At 41.0% G+C, this 20,730-nt stretch overlaps 2 protein-coding genes across 2 annotated transcripts; one reads left to right on the top strand and one right to left on the bottom strand.

Annotated features, from left to right (window-relative positions):
* Positions 1–589: 589 nt before the first annotated feature.
* exosc6 (exosome component 6) lies at positions 590–8,919 on the bottom strand. Its single transcript, XM_061917066.1, has 2 exons — positions 8,494–8,919; positions 590–3,226 (listed from the first exon to the last, which is right to left on the bottom strand). Exons 1-2 carry the CDS (start codon positions 8,766–8,768, stop codon positions 2,680–2,682), a joined length of 822 nt encoding a protein of 273 aa, XP_061773050.1. The 5' UTR covers positions 8,769–8,919; the 3' UTR covers positions 590–2,679.
* Positions 8,920–16,315: 7,396 nt separating this feature from the next.
* LOC133563115 (induced myeloid leukemia cell differentiation protein Mcl-1 homolog) lies at positions 16,316–20,024 on the top strand. The gene is made up of 3 exons (XM_061917065.1): positions 16,316–16,763; positions 19,152–19,402; positions 19,485–20,024. The coding sequence occupies exons 1-3, from the start codon at positions 16,466–16,468 to the stop codon at positions 19,599–19,601; spliced, it is 666 nt and encodes a 221-aa protein (XP_061773049.1). The 5' UTR covers positions 16,316–16,465; the 3' UTR covers positions 19,602–20,024.
* Positions 20,025–20,730: the final 706 nt, after the last annotated feature.

The following is a 20,730-nucleotide window of genomic DNA, read 5'->3' as shown; positions in this document are numbered from 1 at the left end:
ATTTATTTTTTTACTTTGCTTCTTATAACTTTCAGAAAGACAATTTTAGAGAAAAAAATACAACCTTAAATATATTTTAGGATTTTTAAACCCATACAACTTTTTACCTTTTAAATTCCTTTCTCTTCTTTCCTGACAATTTAAATCAATGTTCAATTTTTTTATTATTATTGGAAATAATAATAAATACATTTTAATTCTTCATTTTAGCTTCTGTTTTTTCGACAAAGAATATTTGTGAAATATTTTGTCAAACATGATTAAAATTCAAAAAAAAATATTCTGGCAAATCTAGAAAATCTATAGAATCAAATTTAAATCTGATGTCAAAGTCTTTGAATTTCTTTAAAAAAATTTGTTCTAGAAAATCTAGAAGAAATAATTGTATTCCGTTTATATTTACATCTAACACAATTTCCCAACTCATATAGAAACGGGGTTTGTATTCTAAAACCCCTGTCCTGTTACTCAGATCCGCAATAGGATAGTGGTTCATTACACAATAGGTATTGAGTTGAAAAGGCACCCATTTGGTGGAATGGCCCTTAATAAGTACTACCAACACATTAGTCAATGAACACAAAATAACTTCCAGTCAGAGGTTTATTGTGCAAATGCGTAATATTTATGGTTTGGAACTTTACAATAGGCAATTTTGAAACTGGTGTATGACGACACCAGCCAGGATTCCTCAGATAACATACAGAGCAGCAATCTAGGCCAATAACACTTTCCCTAAATGCTAACGATCAAACCTATAAAAAAATACATAAAATGAGCTCCAGATAAACAGAGTATTATGAGGTACAGGCCAGACAGGTTTTCAAAATGTTCAGACGCCGGTAATAACCGAAAACAAAAAAACAGACGTTTGTCTGCAGCTCTCATTTCAGTCAGTTGATTCCTTAGGTAACATTGCATCAGCCTCACACTGGTTACAACAAGGTGGAGAGAAAGGAATGACACTTGCAGGTGTTTCACCCGAGGGAAGAGAACTGCAGCAGTGCATTGAAAGGAAGACCCAACAATGCAGCAGCTATTCACACCAGTTTGGTCATTTCGACTCTACCAGCTGACTCGGCCAACCAAAACATTTTTTCCCTCAAAACATCAGCTGAACCAAAACTTTAAGTCATCAAAATTTGACTTAAGCAAGCACTCTTAGGTAATAATACCACAGTGGACTAGGATTTGATGAGTTGGTGGACTTCAACAGGCTGCACTGTAGAAAGAAAACCCAGTAACAGAAGTCTGATGACATGTTTCGTCTAGCTCAGACCTGGGCAAATTAAGGCCCGGGGGCCACATGAGACCCGTTAAGCTTCTCAATTTGGCCCGCCGGACAATCCCAAATAATTTTTATTAGATATTTTAAGATGGAAACTGTAGCTGCCATTATGATGTGCAGTCATCTTTTCAAATGACCGTAAGTCTTGTAGCTTGTACTATACAAAGTATTTCAATGCATGGAATCTGTACTTTTGCATGATATACTAGTTACTATGGTCATGTAATTAGTTACCATGGTGATCTAAGTCACAGCAGCTGAGACGAGGCACCAAGCAGTTTGGGTGGGGAGCGTTTCCACAGAGTGTCAGCCTGAAATGCGGGTGTCAGTGACAGAGGCGGAAGGAGATTTTTACAACAAAGTTATAAAGTTTAGTAATAGATTGTAGTTGGTTTTTTTTTCACGTTCATATTTCGCTGTTTGTTGCATTTTTGCTTGATTGTAAAACATGTCAATCGAGAGGGGGTGTGAGGTTCACATATTGTCAATATTCTGTGTTTTATCATTCATAGTTAATATTGTAAATCCCACATTCTTTATTTTCATGTACATTCTGGGTGTCTCATTCAGAAGAAAAAAAAAAAAAAAACTCCCTGTGGAGAATGACAGCGAGGCAGGGCACACTGTAACCCAGCCCAAGATGGCGGCGAGGAGGCGTGGCCGGCAGTCCAACAGCGAGGCAGGGCACGCCGAAGCCCGGCCCAAGATGGCGGCGAGGAGGTGTGGAAAGCGAGCGAGCAGTGAGGCCGGGCGCGCCGGGAGCGACGCCACAATCAAGATCAGGTGCGTGGATCGCACACCTGGGGTCAGCTGAGTAATCCTCTGTATAAAAGGGCGACAGGCGTGAACGTCAGGGAGAGAGGCGGAGAGATGAGAAGGAGCCAGAGGGAAGCTGACGCTGAGAGAGAGAGAGACTAAGAGCGCGAGAGAGGCGATGGCGCCCGAAGCAGAAAGGCAAGCGGCTGACGGAGCAGCTGAAAAGCAGCCTTTATTGAAAAATAAAGAAGTCTAAACATCCTTCCTTGGCGGTCCTTGGAACCCGCACGACGGCTTGAGAAGTCAGTCACACTCCCATTCCATTTTTAAGGCGGTCTGTCATAAGGTTTTTGGCATTCAGACACTATTGTGAGGTTTTGTATTAGTGCTCCTAAAAATAGATATACCGGCCCCCACACACATTTTTTCACTCTAAAGTTGGCCCCCCCGAGTCAAAATAATTGCCCAGGCCTGGTCTAAAAGTATACTGTAATGGAAAACTGAAAAATAAACAGTCAATACATGTGATTAGTATCAGCTGTTCTCACTTTTGGATGATCAGTATTGGAATCAGACATCCTTAATTACTACTACGGTAGATAAACTGACAAAAAGGCACAAATTGGATAAGCGGATCAGCTCTCTGACGGTGGAGGTGCTGCCTTCCGCACTGCCTTAGCCAAAGCTTGTTGGATGACAGGATAGATCTTATAGCAGCCCTCGATGCATGTACGCACCCCGGCTGACAGAGTCTCTTCCGTCATTTCTCCATCCGACAGGAGCCCGGAAACCTGGTTCAAACTGGGCAGGAACGCCGTTGTCAGCCTTCCCCGATTGTCACTGCCGACTGAGCTCAAGCCGTTTTCCTCCGCGTACGTCGGGTCCACCACGAAAGAGGCGCCGTCCTGGCAGAGGGCGCAGCCCAGAACCAGATCGTACATTTCGATGCCCGCGTCTGCGAGGGCGAGGGAAGCGCAGGTGACGGCGTGTGCGAGGACTGAACCGCTGTTTTCCAGCACCATCACGTTGACCTCGATTTGAGAGCGAGGGTATTTGTGGAGGCACAGGGCGGGCTGCAGACTCTCCTGCAGCATCAGAGAGAAGTCCTTGTCCTGACTCCCTTGAATCCAAGAGCCTCTTTCCGGGCAGGAGAATGGAGCAAAACGCATGTCAGTTGTCAACCTGCGTGCACAAATACACTTTAATTAAAGCGTCGCCATTTGCACAAAGTATTAACAGTGTTTGAATTTTAAATTAAATTTATTTAAGAAGGAAACCGTTAGAAGATTACATGTTTTTATATCTATATACTGGCAAGATATTTTATTTAAAGGCCTACTGAAACCCACTACTATCGACCACGCAGTCTGATAGTTTATATATCAATGATGAAATATTAACATTGCAACACATGCCAATACGGCCTTTTTAGTTTACTAAATTGCAATTTTAAATTTCCCACAAAGTATCCTGTTGAAAACGTTGCGGTATGATGACGCGTGCGTTTGACGTCACCGGTTGTAGCAGCCATTTTTTTCCAGCCCGATACAAGCTATAGGTGGTCTGCTTTAATCGCATAATTACACAGTATTCTGGACATCTGTGTTGCTGAATCTTTTGCAATTTATTCAATTAATAATGGAGAAGTCAAAGTAGAAAGATAGAGGTGGGAAGCCGTGTATTGCGGCCGCCTTTAGCAACACAAACGCAGCCGGTGTTTCCTTGTTTAAAATTCCCGAAGGTGAAGCTTTACTATGGAAAAGAGCGGTCAAGCGAACATGGTTCCCGACCACATGTCAACTGGCAGGTTCCGGTGAGAAAATTGTGGTAATAAGTCAGCTTTTACCGTAGTTATGAGCGGAGCTTGCGTCCTCCTGCAGCTGCTGTGGACTATTACCTCCTCCCACCGAAGACACTGGTGGTCACCACACCTGTGGCCACACCCCTCCGACTTTCAAGTACCATATAATCTCACTAAAACACTAGTAACACAATAAGCAGATAAGGGATTTTTCAGAATTATCCTAGTAAATGTGTCTAATAACATCTGAATCGCTCTCAGTGCCCTCGCCTTTTTTTCTCTTTTTTTTCTTCTAGTCCTTCACTCTCACTATCCTCATCCACAAATCTTTCATCCTCGCTCAATTTAATGGGGGAATTGTTGCTTACTTGGTCCGAATCGCTCTAGCTGCTGGTGGCTATGATTGTAAACAATGTTCAGATGTGAGGAGCGCCACAACCCGTAACGTCAAGCGCACATCATCTGCTACTTCCGTTACAGTCAAGGCTTTTTTATTAGTGACCAAAAGTTGCCAACTTTATCGTCGATGTTCTCTACTAATTCCTTTCAGCAAAAATATGGCAATATCGCGGAATGATCAAGCATGCAATATAGAATGGACCTGCTATTCCCGTTTGAATAAGAAAATCTCATTTCAGTAGGCCTTTAAAGGCTCCCTTATTTCTGCGTTGCAATTGACCTACAGCACAAGTGTAAAACTCAAGGCCCCGGGGCCAAATCTGGCCCACCACATTATTTTATGTGGCCTGCGAAAGCCTGGAAAAAATAGGTGTTAATAAAATGCTTAATCTTTTGTTACTAAATATATTAGTTTTTTTCCCTTTTGACATTAAAAATCATGTACTGCATGCAATTGTTTTTCATTTAAAATACAATATTATCAAAATATTATATTATCATGTATTCCAAAAATATTTTGTGTTAAAATAAAGATAAATACTGTACTGTAAAATCTGCTTGACTGATGATTTCAAAACAAATAATCAAATTGTAGACTGTAAAATGGATAATACATTTTAGGGTTAAATTCAGCCGACAGTTGTTTTTTTTACCGGAAAATTAACCTAGGTACTGTTTTTTTTCCATATACAGTAAGACACTAAAACATTAAAAACAAACAAAAAAACATTTAAACAACAATATTTTACTGTAAAAAACAAACAAAAAAATTGCAATTTTACCACTAAAAACATCCATCCATCCATCCATTTTCTACCGCTTATTCCCTTTGGGGTCGCTGGAGCCTATCTCAGCTACAATCGGGCGGAGGGCGGGGTACACCCTGGACAAATCGCTACCTCATCGCAGAGCCAACACAGATAGACAGACAACATTCACACTCACATTCACACACTAGGGCCAATTTAGTGTTGCCAATCAACCTATCCCCAGGTGCATGTCTTTGGAGGTGGGAGGGCCCTATCCCCAGGTGCATGTCTTTGGAGGTGGGAGGAAGCCGGGGTACCCGGAGTGAACCCACGCATTCACGGGGAGAACATGCAAACTCCACACAGAAAGATCCAGAGCCCGGGATTGAACCCAGGACTACTCAGGACCTTCGTATTGTGAGGCAGACGCAATAAACCCTGTGTCACCGTGCTATTGTCATGTATTCCAAAAATATTTTTTGTTAAAATAAAGATAAATACTTTATTTAAATATCTGCTTGACTGAGGATTTTAAAACAAATTATAAATGGTAAATGGATTATACTTGTATAGCGCTTTTCTACCTTCAAGGTACTCAAAGCGCTTTAACACTATTTCCACATTCACCCATTCACACACTGATGGTGGGAGCTGCCATGCAAGGCCTGAACCACGACCCATCAGGAGCAAGGGTGACGTGTCTTGCTCAATGACACAACGGACATAAAGTTGGTAGAAGGTGGGGATCGAACCAGGAACCCTCAGGTTGCGGGCACGGCCACTCTGCCAACTGCGCCACGCCGTCCCCATTAACAATCAAATTGTAGACTGTAAAATAGTACGTTTTTTCAAGCACACCAGTGAAGTGAAAACTATTTCAGGTGACCACCTCTGAAGCTCACCAAAAGAATGCCAAGAGTGTGCAAAGCAGTAATCAGAGCTCGCCATTGTCCACCACCTCCGGGCCTGGCTCCAGAGGGGGGCCCCGGTGACCCACGTCCGGGCGAGGGAAATCTGGGTCCTTCATTGTTATTCTTCATAGAGGTCTTCGAGCTGCTCTTTGTCTCATCCCTCACCTTGGACCTGTTTGTCTTGGGTCACCCTACCAGGGGGCACCAAAGCTCCCGGACAACATAGCTCCTAAGATAAAGTGGCAGCTCAGAGAATAGTAGCCCTTTTATGGACAACATTTCTAGGCGCAGTCAATGCGTTGAGGGGATCTGGTTTGGTGGCTGCAGGATTAGGTCTCTGCTTTTTGCAGATGATGTGGTCCTGATGGCTTCATCTGGCCGGGATCTTCAGCTCTCACTGGATCGGTTTGCAGCAGAGTGTGAAGCGACTGGGACGAGAATCAGCACCTCCAAGTCCGAGTCCATGGTTCTCGCCCGGAAAAGGGTGGAGTGCCATCTCCAGGTTGGGGAGGAGATCTTGCCCCAAGTGGAGGAGTTCAAGTACCTCAGAGTCTTGTTCACGAGTGAGGGAAGAGTGGATCGTGAGGTCGACAGGCAGATTGGTGCGGCGTACTCAGTAATGCGGACGCTGTATCGATCCGTTGGGGTGAAGAAGGAGCTGAGCCGGAAGGCAAAGCTCTCAATTTACCGGTCGATCTACGTTCCCATCCTCACCTATGGTCATGAGCTTTAGGTCATGACCGAAAGGACAAGATCACGGGTACAAGCGGCCGAATGAGTTTCCTCCGCCGGGTGGCGGGGCTCTCCCTTAGAGATAGGGTGAGAAGCTCAAAGTAAAGCAGCTGCTCCTCCACATTGAGAGGAGCCAGATGAGGTGGTTCGGGCATCTGGTCAGGATGCCACCCGAACGCCTCCCTGGGGAGGTGTTTGGGGCACGTCCGACCGGTAGGAGGCCACGGGGGAGACCCAGGACACGTTGGGTAGACTATGTCTCCCGACTGGCCTAGGAACGCCTCGGGATACGCCGGGAGGAGCTGGACGAAGTGGCTGGGGAGAAGGACGTCTTGGTTTCTCTGCTTAGGCTGCTGCCCCCGCGACCCGACCTCGGATAAGCGGAAGAAAACAGATGGGTGGATGGACAACGTTGTATATTTAAAGACACAACTTTGTGTATGCTGACATATACGTACATGTTGTATATTTAAAGACAGAATGTTGTATATTTAAAGACACAATCTTGTGTATGCTGACATAAACGTGCATGTTGTATATTTAAAGGCCTACTGAAATGAGATGTTCTTGTTTAAACGGGGATAGCAGGTCCATTCTATGTGTCATACTTGATCATTTCGCGATATTGCCATATTTTTGCTGAAAGGATTTAGTAGAGAACATTGACGATAAAGTTCGCAACTTTTGGTACCGGAAGTAGCAGCCGATGTGCGCGTGACGTCACGGGTTGTGGAGCTCATCACATTGTTTACAATCATGGCTACCAGCAGCGATTTCCCCATTAATTTGAGCGAGGATGAAAGATTCGTGGATGAGGAAAGTGAAGGACTAGGGGGGGAAAAAAATAAAAATAGGCAGCAGAGGGATTCAGATGTTATTAGACACATTTACCAGGATAATTTTAGAAAATCCCTTATTTGATTATTGTGTTACTAGTGTTTTAGCGTTTTAGTGAAAGTCGGAGGGGTGTGGCCACGGGTGTGGTGACCGCCAGTATCTCTGAGGGAAGCCACGTTTCTCGACGAGGCGAAGCGAAGGCAGCCGTTGGGGCCTGGCTGAGAATTTTTTTTCCCCCTTCCTCCACGGTGGTAGCATCCCACGTTTGGGGGCGGCTGGTCGGAGGAGGCAAGAGAGTCCGCAGCTGCCTCTTTGACAGGTGCACGAGGAACAATGCAAGCTCTCTGCTCATGTCTACGGTAAGAGCCGACATATTACCACCATTTTCTCACCGAAACCCTGCCGGTTGACATGTGGTAGGGAACCATGTTGGCTTGACCACTCTGTTCCATGATAAAGCTTCACTGTCAACTTTCGGGAATGTAAACAAGCTGTGTTTGTGTGGCTAAAGGCGGCCGCAATACACCGCTTCCCACCTACATCTTTCTTCTTTGACGTCTCTATTATTAATTAAACAAATTGCAAAAGATTCAGCAACACAGATGTCCAGAATACTGTGTAATTATGGGATTAAAGCAGACAATTTATAGCTGGGATCGGGGCTGGAACAAAATGCCCGCTACAATCCGTGACGTCACGTTACGTTCTCAATGTGATACTTCACGTGATATTTAAAATTGCAATCTAGTAAACTAAAAAGGCCGTATTGGCATGTGTTGCAACGTTAATATTTCATCATTGATACATAAACTATCAGACTGCGTGGTCGCTAGTAGTGGCTTTCAGTAGGCCTTTAATATACGTACATGTGGTATATTTAAAGACACGATGTTGTGTCAGTAGTGTTTCAAAATGTTCTCGCCAAGTATTTAACCTTATTTTCACCAGCTCTCTATTGTTGCTGTTTGATCACAGAAATAGTTCTGAATCCATGAAATATTTCCACATGTACTATTTTACCTTCCACATTTCATGTCGGTCTCGTCTTTCCGCTCCGTCTCTCTGGGTCCGTAAACGCAGCACATCAACTTGCTGTCTCCCGACTCCATGTACGCGGAGCCCTTCGCCTGACTCACCAGCCCGCATCTGACGAACACCGGCCGGACGTCCACTTGGTGCCGCTGGCGGCCATCGGCTCGGGGCCCGAGTGAGGAGACGGCCGCCGGCTTGCTGGCAAACAAAGACGGGCTTTGGGAGACATTTGGGCCGCGCACTCGTTTGGTATCCACAGGCATGGCGGGGAAAGAATCAACAGCGTGCAGATTGGTCCGGCACCAAAATCGGCACTACTGAAAACACAGCTTATAGACAGTTGGTTCCTCCACGGCAGGGGTCACCAACCTTTTTGAAAGCAAGAGCTACTTCTTGGGTACTGATTAATGCGAAGGGCTACCAGTTTGATACACACTTAAATAAATTGCCAGAAATAGCCAATTAAGTCAATTTACCTTTAATAAATAAAAAAAAGATAATTAATTAATATATATATATATATATATATATATATATATAAAAGGGTACGTGGTGTATTAATGTGCATGCTGACTCAGCGTTGTTTTGAAGGCGAGCGCCGTCTTTGCCTCTCCTTTACCTTGTGAACAGCTGAGGTGACGTCATCACTCTTTCTCAATTGCTGTGCGTCGCGGTGGGCCGTCTCCATGTTGACAGCCAGCTCCACAGCTCTTGCAAAAGTCAGTCTGTCCTCCGAGAGCAACTTGCGTTGACATGCCTCAGAACTGACCCCGCTGACAAAGTCATCACGCAGAGCCTCATCCAGTCTGTCACCAAAATCACACTTTGCAGCTAGTTGACGCAGCTCCGCGGCATATTCCGTAACCGTCTGGTTGCTTTTCTGAACACACTTGCGGTACCTGAAGCGTTCGGCAATAACCAACGGCTTTGGCTCATAATAGTCTTTCAGTGTCCACAATCTAGTCAAATGTTTTGTTTTTGGGCAAATCAGGCTGAACCAAATTGCGAAGAAGTCCATAAGTCACTGCTCCCACTGAACTCAACAACAATGGGACCCTCTTTATGTATTCAAATAACGAGGTAGCACACACGTTTAGTAACTTTTATATATGACTTGGGAGTAGCAGTAGCATACACTCTAGAGAGGGATCATCAACACTCAATGTACAGCACTTTGTGAGCATGCTAAGTAGACACAAATCAACTACAGCAAGTCAGTCAGGACAAACAACGCTGAGTCAGCATGCACATTAATACACCACAGGGTATGTCTGTCGATCGTACATTTTTTTTCCTTTTACGGAAGGTTTTTTGTAGAGAATAAATTATGGAAAAACACTTAATTCAACGATTTAAAAAAGAAGAAAACACGAAAAAAATGAAAATTATATTTTGAAACATAGTTGGCTCTAGTGTGTGAATGTGGGTGTGAATGTTGTCCGTCTATCTGTGTTGGCCCTGCGATGAGGTGACGACTTGTCCAGGGTGTGCACCGCCTTCCGCCCGACTGAGATAGGCGCCAGCGCCCCCTGCTACCCCAAAAGGGAATAAGCGGTAGGAAAATGGATGGATGGATGGATTTATCTTCAATTTCGACTCTTTCAAATTCAAAATTCAACCGAAAAAAATGAAGAAAAAAACTAGCTAATTCAAATATTTTTTTAAAATTAGGAAAATAATTTATGGAACATAATTTTTCCTGATTATGATTAATTTTAGAATTTTGATGACATGTTTTAATTAGGTTAAAATCCAATCTGCACTTTGTTATAATATATAACAAATTGGACCGAGCTATATTTCTAACAAAGACACACCATTATTTCTTCTAGATTTTCCAGAACAAAACATTTAAAAGAAATTCAAAAGACTTTGAAATAAGATTTAAATTTGATTCTACAGATTTTCTAGATTTGCCAGAATAATTTTTGGGAATTTTAATCATAAGTTTGAAAAAATATTTCACAAATATTCTTCGTTGGAAAAAAACAGAAGCTAAAATCCATCCATCCATTTTCTACCGCTTATTCCCTTTCGGGGTCGCGGGGGGCGCTGGTGCCTATCTCAGCTACAATCGGGCGGAAGGCGGGGGACATCCTGGACAAGTCGCCACCTCATCGCAGGGCCAACACAGATAGACAGACAACATTCACACTCACATTCACACACTAGGGCCAATTTAGTGTTGCCAATCAACCTATCCCCAGGTGCATGTCTTTGGAAGTGGGAGGAAGCCGGAGTACCCGGAGGGAACCCACGCATTCACGGGGAGAACATGCAAACTCCACACAGAAAGATCCCGAGCCTGGATTTGAACCCAGGACTGCAGGACCTTCGTATTGTGAGGCAGACGCACTAACACCTCTGCCACCGTGAAGCCCAGAAGCTAAAATGAAGAATTAAATTAAAATGTATTTATAATTCTTTACAATAAAAAAAAAAGAATTACGTGACAATTGATTTAAATTGTAAGGAAAGAAGAGGAAGGGATTTAAAAGATAAAAAGGTATATGTGTTTAAAAATCCTAAAATCATTTTTAAGGTTGTATTTGTTCTCTAAAATTGTCTTTCTGAAAGTTATAAGAAGCAAAGTAAAAAAATAAAAGATTTTTTTTAAACAAGTGAAGACCAAGTCTTTATACTGTATACAATTATAAAATAACAAACACTGTATAAAACGATAGAATAACAAACACAAGCCAGGACCACTTTATTTTCTTTCTTTACAAAACCTCAGCTCCACTCCAACACGACACCACTTCCGCCCTTTGCGCATTCAAAATAAGAGCTCAAGGCATATATTGGATAACAGGAACTTAACATCACAAAGAAGCAAAACCATAAAAATAGGTTACAGTTTAATAATCCCAGAGGGGAAATTAACATTTTCAGCACAATCCCATTCAAGATCAGACAAACATTACAGGGAGACAGAACAGGATCGCTGAGGGGTCTACCAACTTCCGGTGAGAAACAGGGAGGAAAGTGTGTGTGTGGGGGCGGGGGGAGAAAAAAATTCAGTCTATGCGTGGGCCCCTGGAGTTGGGGTCCAGACTAAGGCAAAGGAAGAAAAAAAATAAATAAATAAAAAACGTCTTAGCCACAGCACACAAAAACACATGTGTAAGAGGGAAACATCAAATAACAAAGGACATTAAAGACATTAAAAGAGCGGAGCTGATGCAACCAGCCACGCCTACACACAGCCACAAAAGTAAAACAACAAAAAAACATATACACTGTGGTGGCCTCTGCGGTGTTCCACGCCATTGTCTGCTGGGGTGGGGGAGCATGGCCAGAGACAGGAGCAGCCAAGAGCAACCAAGAGAGTCGACTCCACCCTCGGCCGCCCACCAGCTTTCAGCAAGTATCGAGCCTGCATGGATGAGCGAGATGCATGGATGCCTCTAAGGCAGTGGTTCTTAACCTGGGTTCGATCGAACCCTAGGGGTTCGGTGAGTCGGCCTCAGGGGTTCGGCGGAGGTCCTAACACACCCAACTCAATGTGCAAATAAAAACTTCTCCCTATCTGCGTTTTACGGATCAGCTGACTGATTTGCAGGTGTGTAATTTGTTGTGAGTTTATTCACTGTGTTGGTTTTGTGGTTTGAACAAAGTGATGTTCATGCACGGTTCATTTTGTGCACCAGTAAAAAAAAACAAGTTAACACTTCAGTACAGGGAACATATTCAGCATTAATTAGTTGCTTGTTAACATGCAAATTAGTAACATAGTGGATCTTAAGTAGTCATTATTAAGTACTTATTAATGCCGTATTCGGCATGGCCTTATTATAACCCTAACCCTCTAACCCTGACCCTAACCAAATAACTCTAAAATAAGTCTTTATTACTTAGAATATGTTCCGAAAGTGTCCAAATAACTCAAAAGTATTTCTTACTTAGAATATGTTCTCCTTCCAAATAACTCTAATTTAAGTCTTTGTTACTTAGAATGTGTTCCCCTAGTGTTCAAATAACTCTAAATTAAATCTTTGTTACTTAGAATATGTTCCCCTAGTGTCCAAATAACTCTAAATTAAGTCTTTGTTACTTAGAATATGTTCCCCTAGTGTCCAAATAACTCTAAATTGCAATTTTAAATTTCCCACAAAGTATCCTGTTGAAAATGTCGCGGTATGATGACGCTTGCGCGTGACGTCACCGGTTGTAGCGGACATTTTTTTCCAGCCCGATCCAAGCAATAAGTTGTCTGCTTTAATCGCATAATTACACAGTATTCTGGTCACCTAATTACACAGTATTCTGGTCACCTGTGTTGATGAATCTTTTGCAATTTGTTCAATTAATAATGGAGACGTCAAAAAAAAAAGATGTAGGTGGGAAGCGGTGAATTGCGGCCGCCTTTAGCAACACAAACACAGCCGGTGTTTCCTTGTTTACATTCGGCTCTTACTGTAGACATGAGCGGAGCGTTTGCGTCGTTCCTCCTGCAGCTGTGGACTCTCTTGCATCCTCCCACTGGCCGCCACCGACCGTCGGATGCTTACTCCGTGGAGGGAAAAAAATAAAAATCTCAGCCCGGCTGCCTTGCCTCGTCGAGAAACGTGGCTTCCCTCTGAGACACTGGCAGTCACCACACCCGTGGCCACACCCCTCCGACTTTCAGGTACGACTACATAATCTCACTAAAACACTCGTAACACAATAAGCAGATAAGGGATTTTCCAGAATTATCCTAGTAAATGTGTCTAATAACATCTGAATTGCTCCCACTGCCGTCTTTTTTTCTTTTTTTTTTCTAGTCCTTCACTGTCACTTTCCTCATCCACAAATCTTTCATCCTTGCTCAAATTAATGGGGAAATCGTTGCTTTCTCGGTCCGAATCGCTCTCGCTGCTGGTGGCCATGATTGTAAACAATGTTCAGATGTGAGGAGCTCCACAACCCGTGACGTCACGCGCACATCGTCTGCTACTTCCGGTACAGGCAAGGCTTTTTTATTGGCGACCAAAAGTTGCAAAGTTTATCGTCGATGTTCTCTACTAAATCCTTTCAGCAAAAATATGGCAATATCGCGAAATGATCAAGTATGACACATAGAATGGACCTGCTATCCCCGTTTGAATAAGAACATCTCATTTCAGTAGGCCTCTAAGGAAGTAGGGCTGGGCGATATGGCCTTTTATTAATATCTCTATTTTTAGGCCATGTCACGATACACGATATATATCTCGATATTTTACCTTAGCCTTGAATGAACACTTGATGCATAAAATCACAGCAGCAGGATGATTCTTTGTGTCTACATTAAAACATTCTTGATTGGCAACACTAAATGGTCCCTAGTGTGCGAATGTGAGTGCGAATGTTGTGTGTTTATCTGTGGTGGCCCTGCAAAGAGGTGGTGACTTGTCCAGGGTGTGCCCCGCCTTCCGCCCGAATGCAGCTGAGATAGGCTCCAGCACCCCCATCGATCCCAAAAGGTACAAGCGGTAGAAAATGGATGGATGGATAACGCCATGGTGAAATCCCACTGTAACATGTACAATTGTACTCTACTTTACCCTCATTTTGTTGTATATGTCCACTAAATGGCACTACTTCCCAATTCAAAGACATCTTACTGAATCACCTTTTACCATTTTTCTGCAAAGAGTCTCGTTCCGGAACGGATAGATAATTTGTCTCCACCAATTGGAATGGTGTCTATAAAATACTAACCAAATAAAAGTGTACTATATTCGTGTTTGTGTGTTTTGACTTAAGCTTTGTATTTTTGTCCATAAAAACAGCGGCGTGACCACACATTACGGCCTTTAAATAGTTAATATCCCCCAAAATTAATAAGAAATAATGAATGAGACTGTCTCATTTTTGAAGTAAAACACTAACATAATTCTAACATTATACTTTATTAATCAAATATATTTGTAAATACAGACCAATATGCAATGCCTTTTATATTGATTTTTTTCTCTCTCCGATAAAAATTGGCCTAACCTGCAAAATACATTTAATTAATACAAGTTTGACTCATTTTAAATTTATGGGGACAAGCGGATGGATGGATATACAGTTTTGGGAAATATGAAGCCGGAAGTGAAGGACCGGAAGTAGTATTTCGTCATTGTAACGTTCTAAAATCCCCCAAAAATGAATGAAAAATAAATAACTGTCTCGTTTTGAAATAAACCACTCTAACACTCCAACATAATTCTAACATTATACTTTATTACTCAATTTTCTTGTATATACATGCCAATATCCAATGCTGTTTGTACTGAAATTATTGTTTTTTTCTGCAAAATAAAAATTGTATGATTTAGAATCGGTCACTTTTAAAATACATTTAATTAAAACAAGTTTGATGCATTTTAAAATTATGGGGACAAGCGGATGGATGGATATACACTTTTGGGAAATATGAAGCCGGAGTGAAGGACCGGAAGTAGTGTGTCGTCATTGTAACGTTTTAAAATCCTCCAAAAATGAATGAAAAATAAATGACTGCATCGTTTTGAAGTAAAACACTCTAACATAATTCTAATATTATACTTCATTAATCTAATATATTTGTATACACAGGCCAATATACAATGTATTTTATACTGATTTTTTCTCTCTCCAATAAACAGAGTAACTTGGCAAAATAAATTGTATGATTTAGACTCGGTCACTTTTAGAATACATTTAATTAATACAATTTTGACGCGTTTTAAAATTATGGGGACAAGCGGATGGATGGATATACAGTTTTGGGTAATATGAAGCCGGAAATGAAGGACCGCAAGTAGTATGTCGTCATTGCAACGTTCTAAAATCCCCCAAAATGAATGAAAAATAAATGACTGCATCGTTTTGAAGTAAAACACTCTAACATAATTCTAACATTATACTTCATTAATCTAATATATGTGTATACACAGACCAACGTACAATGCATTTTATACTAAAATTATTGTTTTTTTCTCCAATAAACATTGGACCAACCTGCAAGATAAATTGTATGATTTAGACTCGGTCACTTTTAAAATACATTTAATTAATACAAGTTTGTTGCGTTTTAAAATTATGGGGACAAGCGGATGGATGGATATACAGTTTTGGGAAATATGAAGCCGGAAATGAAGGACCGGAAGTAGTATGTCGTCATTGTAACGATCTAAAATCCCCCCAAAATGAATGAAAAATAAATGACTGTCTCGTTTTGAAGTAAAAACCTGCAACATAATTCTAACATTATACTTCATTAATCAAATATATTTGTACACACAGGCCAATATACAATGCATTTTATACTGAATGTTTTTATTTTTTTCCCCAATAAACAGAGTAACTTGCAAAATAAATTGTATGATTTAGACTCGGTCACTTTTAAAATACATTTAATTAATACAAGTCTGACGCGTTTTAAAATTATGGGGACAAGCGGATGGATGGCTATACAGTTTTGGGAAATATGAAGCCGGAAATGAAGGTCCGGAAGTAGTATGTCGTCATTGCAACGTTCTAAAATCCCCCAAAAATGAATGAAAAATAAATGACTGCCTCGTTTTGAAGTAAAAACCTGCAACATAATTCCAAAATTATAGTTTATTAATCAAATATATTTGTACACACAGGCCAATATACAATGCATTTTATACTGAAATTATAGTTTTTTTTTTCTCCAATAAACATCAGACTAACATGGAAAATAAATTGTATAATTTAAAGTCGGTCACTTTTAAAATACATGTAATTTAAAAAAGTTTGATGCGTTTTAAAAAGTAGTTTTTTTCCCTCGAAGGGGACAAGCGGATAAATGGATATACCGTTTTGGGAAATATGAAACGGAAGTGACGGACCGGATGTAGTATGTCGTCATTGTAACGGTCGAAGTAGCGCCCTTTTTAAATAAACGCTCAAGCACACTAACCACATTACAGACATCAACTTGGCAGACGGAACTTAAATTTTTTCTTTAGGCCAAGAAGAGACTATCTTAACCAACACGATGCCGCAGACAGACAGAATCACACGGAAGGTCACGCCAGGAGTTTCACGCCGTTTAGCGTCTTGCGTGGGACTCTCCGTGTGGCCGCATGTCGGGCCGGGAGGCTGCGGGGACGCCGACGGCCGCTCACTGGACACCGACACCAGGCAGCTGGACGCCGACACCAGGCAGCTCATTAGCCGCTTCCTTAGCGACTTCACCGGGCTGTCCGAGGCCAGCTGGATCCCAAGCAGAGTGCAGACTTTGACAAGAAGGGTGGTGACAAACCTGGTGGACAAGCACAGGTTCGTCTACAATGGTAAGTGCACGTTTCACGCACGTCTGGTGTCGATGTTTGAAGGTTCTCTCAACTGTTATTAACGTCCGTTGTACGGTTGGCCTGGAAGCTATTTTTAAATGTTCACTCTGCCCTCTAGTCGAATACTTCTGTCAGTACACGTTAATATTTATACTTGTTTTTTCAAAGCATGCAATTAATGTTCAAATCATCAAATAATTGCATCTAAAGTACATGCATTTTTTATTTTTAACTTTTTATTTATTCCTTCACTTGGAGGATTTTAGAACGTTACAATGACGACATACTACTTCCGGTCCTTCACTTCCGGCTTCATATTTCCCAAAACGTTATATCCATCCATCCGCTTGTCCCCTTCGAGGGAAAAAAAACATACTTTTTAAAACGCGTCAAACATTTATTAATTACATGTATTTTAAAAGTGACCGAGTCTAAATTATACAATTTATTTTGCAGGTTAGTCCAATGTTTATTGGAGAAAAAAACCCACAATAATTTCATTATGAAATGCATTGTACATTGGCCTGTGTAAACAAATATATTTGATTAATAAAGTATAATGTTAGAATTATGTCAGAGTGTTTTACTTCAAAACGAGACAGTCATTTATTTTTCATTCATTTTCGGGGATTTTAGAACGTTACAATGACGACATACTACTTCCGGTCCTTCACTTCCGGCTTCGCATTTCCCAAAACTGTGTATCCATCCATCCGCTTGTCCCCAAAATTTTAAAACGAGTCAAACCTTTATTAATTAATTATTTTTTTATTTATTTTGCAGGTTCGTCCAATGTTTATCAAAGAAAAAATAATTTCAGTATAAAATGCATTGTATATTGGCCTGTGTATACAAATATATTTGATCAATAAAGTATAACGTTAGAATTATGTTACAGGTTTTTACTTCAAAACGAGACAGTCATTTATTTTTCATTCATTTTTGGGGGATTTTAGAACGTTACAATGACAACATAGGACTTGTAACTTCGTTTCATGTTTCATATTTCCCAAAACTGTATATCCATCCATCCGCTTGTCCCCATAATTAAAAAATGTATTGTATATTGGCCCGTGTAGGTCCTGAGTTCAAATCCCCGCCGAGTCATACCAAAGACTATAAAAATGGGACCCATTACCTCCCTACTTGGCACTCAGCATTAAGGGTTGGAATTGGGGGTTAAATCACCATAAATGATTCCCGGGCGCGGCACCGCTGCTGCTCACTGCTCTCCTCACCTCACCTCTCAGGGGGGGATCAAGGGTGATGGGTCAAATGAATTGAATAATTTCGCCACATCTAGTATGTGTGTGACAATCATTGGTACTTTAACTTTTAACTTAATATACAGATATATTTGATTAATAAAGTATAATGTTAGAATTATGTTAGAGGTTTTTACTTCAAAACGAGACAGTCGTTTATTTTTCATTCATTTTGGGGGGATTTTAAAACATTACAATGACAACATAGGACTTGTAACTTGTAAGTTCATTTCTGGCTTCATATTTCCCAAAACCGTATATCCATCCATCCGCTTGTCCCCATAATTTAAAAACAAGTCAAACTTGTATTAATTAAATGTATTTTTAACTTATTTTGCAGGTTAGTCGAATATTTATCGGAGAAAAAAAATAATTTCAGAATAAAATGCATTGTATACCAGCCTGTATATACAAATATATTTGATTAATAAAGTATAATGTTAGAATTAAGTTAGATTGTTTTACTTCTAAACGAGACAGTCATTTATTTTTCATTCATTTTGGGGTGATTTTAATGATTAAAACGCCAATATGTTGACTTAACGCCGCTGTTTTATGGACAAAAATACAAAGCTTAAGTCAAAACATTTGAAAGTTTTAATTTTTTTACTTTTACTTATAAATTTCAACATTTACAAACAGACGAGAAACAATAATAAAAATAAGTACAAAAACCGTACAAACCAGTACAAAAACAGCCCCAGGGGGTTGTAAATTCAAAGTAACTAAAATAGAATACACAAAAAATAATATATATATGACAATACAATACTACAGTTGTTATATTGTGTAATCTATTTGTGGTGGGGGGTTTTGAAGCCATAACAAAGGCCGGCCGCCTGACCTCATCATACATGAGATTGTTTGTAGTGTGAATCATGTGTATTAAAGACAAAATATTGTGTTATTTAGGGTCGTGATTGTACTCACGTGAGTCCTTCAATGCACACTTTCCGGGATTCAAACTGTATGCATGCACAGATGAGTGGGGAGCAGGTGGTGTCATATTTGTGGCAGACGGCTACAAAATAAAGAATGAATGAATGTATAAAAAACACTGAGGTAATCAACACAAGAAGATAAAGGAGCATGGTAATTAATAAGGTTTCCATCTCTCTTGAAGGCATCATCCAGCAGCTGTCATTGGACCAAAGAGGTAACGACATGGCCTTCATCAGCGAAGTGTCCCAGAGTATGTTTGCAGACGGCATCACCAACTGGGGCCGCATCGCCAGCCTGATGGCCTTTGGAGCCGTGGTGTGTCTGCACCTGAAGGAGAAAGGAAGAGTGTGCTGTGTGGAGATGGTGGCTCAGGAGATCTCCTCCTACCTGCTCTCACACCAGCGCATGTGGCTGGTGGAGCACAACTCTTGGGTAAGTAACAGCAGCATGGTGTCATGTGACCCTGCTCCTCGCCACTCCACAACTCATCCCATTGACCTTTGTGTCTCCTCAGGACGGCTTTGTGGAATTCTTCCAGGAAGCTGATCCAGAGTGTGCTGTGATCAACTCCCTCCTGACCTTTGTTGGAATGGCCGGTATTGCTGCTGTGCTGCTCCTTTGGTTGCGGTAAACTCTTGACACTTTTATTGCCTCATTTGGACTTTTTACATGAGGAAAATAGTTTTGACAATCCATGTGCAACAATGTTTGCATTGCAATATTTATTCTCAGAATGTTTCAAAATAACCGTTTGTTTTACAAAAGCACACCATTGTTTATTTTTTTTTTTCATTTCACATTGTTTTTGTTCGACCAAATTCATCCTTGCACTGAAGCTAATTTGGTTTAAGATTTATTTTACAAATGAACAGCACTTTTTATCTGTTCATTGCACCTTATATTTATTGTTTTACATGTATTTGCACCGAAGCTAACTTTATCTTTTATTCACAGTTTGTTTCTAATGAATGTCTATTTTAAAATTGAAATGTGCTAAATATTACTGTGAGTTTCCTTCTTAATGTGAATGAATGAATAAACTATAGAAATGAAATCAATTTGTCAGTTGTCTATCTGTTAAATACATGTGTGTAGGGTTAGTGGTTGACCCATAAACGACATCTTACTCTACATACTGTCACTGTTAGCAATGAACTTAAAATACACATCACACCAAGCTTAATAGTGATTCGGGGAATTATGTATTCAGAATGATCACATTATTGCATACTTGCCAACCCTCCCGGATTTTCCGTGAGACTCCCGAAATTCAGCGCCTCTCCCTAAAACCTCCCAAGACAAATTTTCTGCCAAAAATCTCCTGAAATTCAGGTGGAGCTGGAGGGGGCGTGGCCCTGAGTGACGCGTTGACAGCCTGCTTTCAAATCCGCTTTCCCACAATATAAATAGCAAGCCTGTCCAATGATATTATAACTGTAGAATTATGGAGGGCGAGTTCTTGGTTTCTTATGTGGGTTTATTGTTAGGCAGTTTCATTAACATCTTCCCAGTGCGGTAACAACACACAACAACAGCAGTCACGTTTTCGTCTACCGTAAAGCAGTTCCTCTGCCGTAAACAGCAATGTTGTGACACTGTTAATCAGGACAATACTGACATCTACTGTACATGGACCACAACACCTCCAGGCAACTTCAACCCTTTACTAATACCCTCCTCCATTCACATCCCATCTTCCCGGATTGTAAATAACCTAATGTAAATAATCAAATGTATTTCTAATGTATATACTTGTTCTT

Source organism: Nerophis ophidion, linkage group LG12 (assembly GCF_033978795.1).
Source record: "Nerophis ophidion isolate RoL-2023_Sa linkage group LG12, RoL_Noph_v1.0, whole genome shotgun sequence".
Lineage (NCBI taxonomy): Eukaryota > Metazoa > Chordata > Actinopteri > Syngnathiformes > Syngnathidae > Nerophis > Nerophis ophidion.
The sequence above is the reverse complement of the archived record's forward strand: the minus strand, read 5'-3'. Positions and strand labels throughout refer to the sequence as shown.

Coding starts and splice junctions, on each gene's coding strand:
- exosc6 (XM_061917066.1), bottom strand. CDS start 8,768: ATGCCTGTGGATACCAAACGAGTGCGCGGCCCAAATGTCTCCCAAAGC. Junction 3,227..8,493: donor ACCGACATGAAATGTGGAAG/GTAAAATAGTAC, acceptor TTGTGCACGCAG/GTTGACAACTGACATGCGTT.
- LOC133563115 (XM_061917065.1), top strand. CDS start 16,466: ATGCCGCAGACAGACAGAATCACACGGAAGGTCACGCCAGGAGTTTCA. Junction 16,764..19,151: donor GCACAGGTTCGTCTACAATG/GTAAGTGCACGT, acceptor TCTCTCTTGAAG/GCATCATCCAGCAGCTGTCA. Junction 19,403..19,484: donor TGGTGGAGCACAACTCTTGG/GTAAGTAACAGC, acceptor GTGTCTCCTCAG/GACGGCTTTGTGGAATTCTT.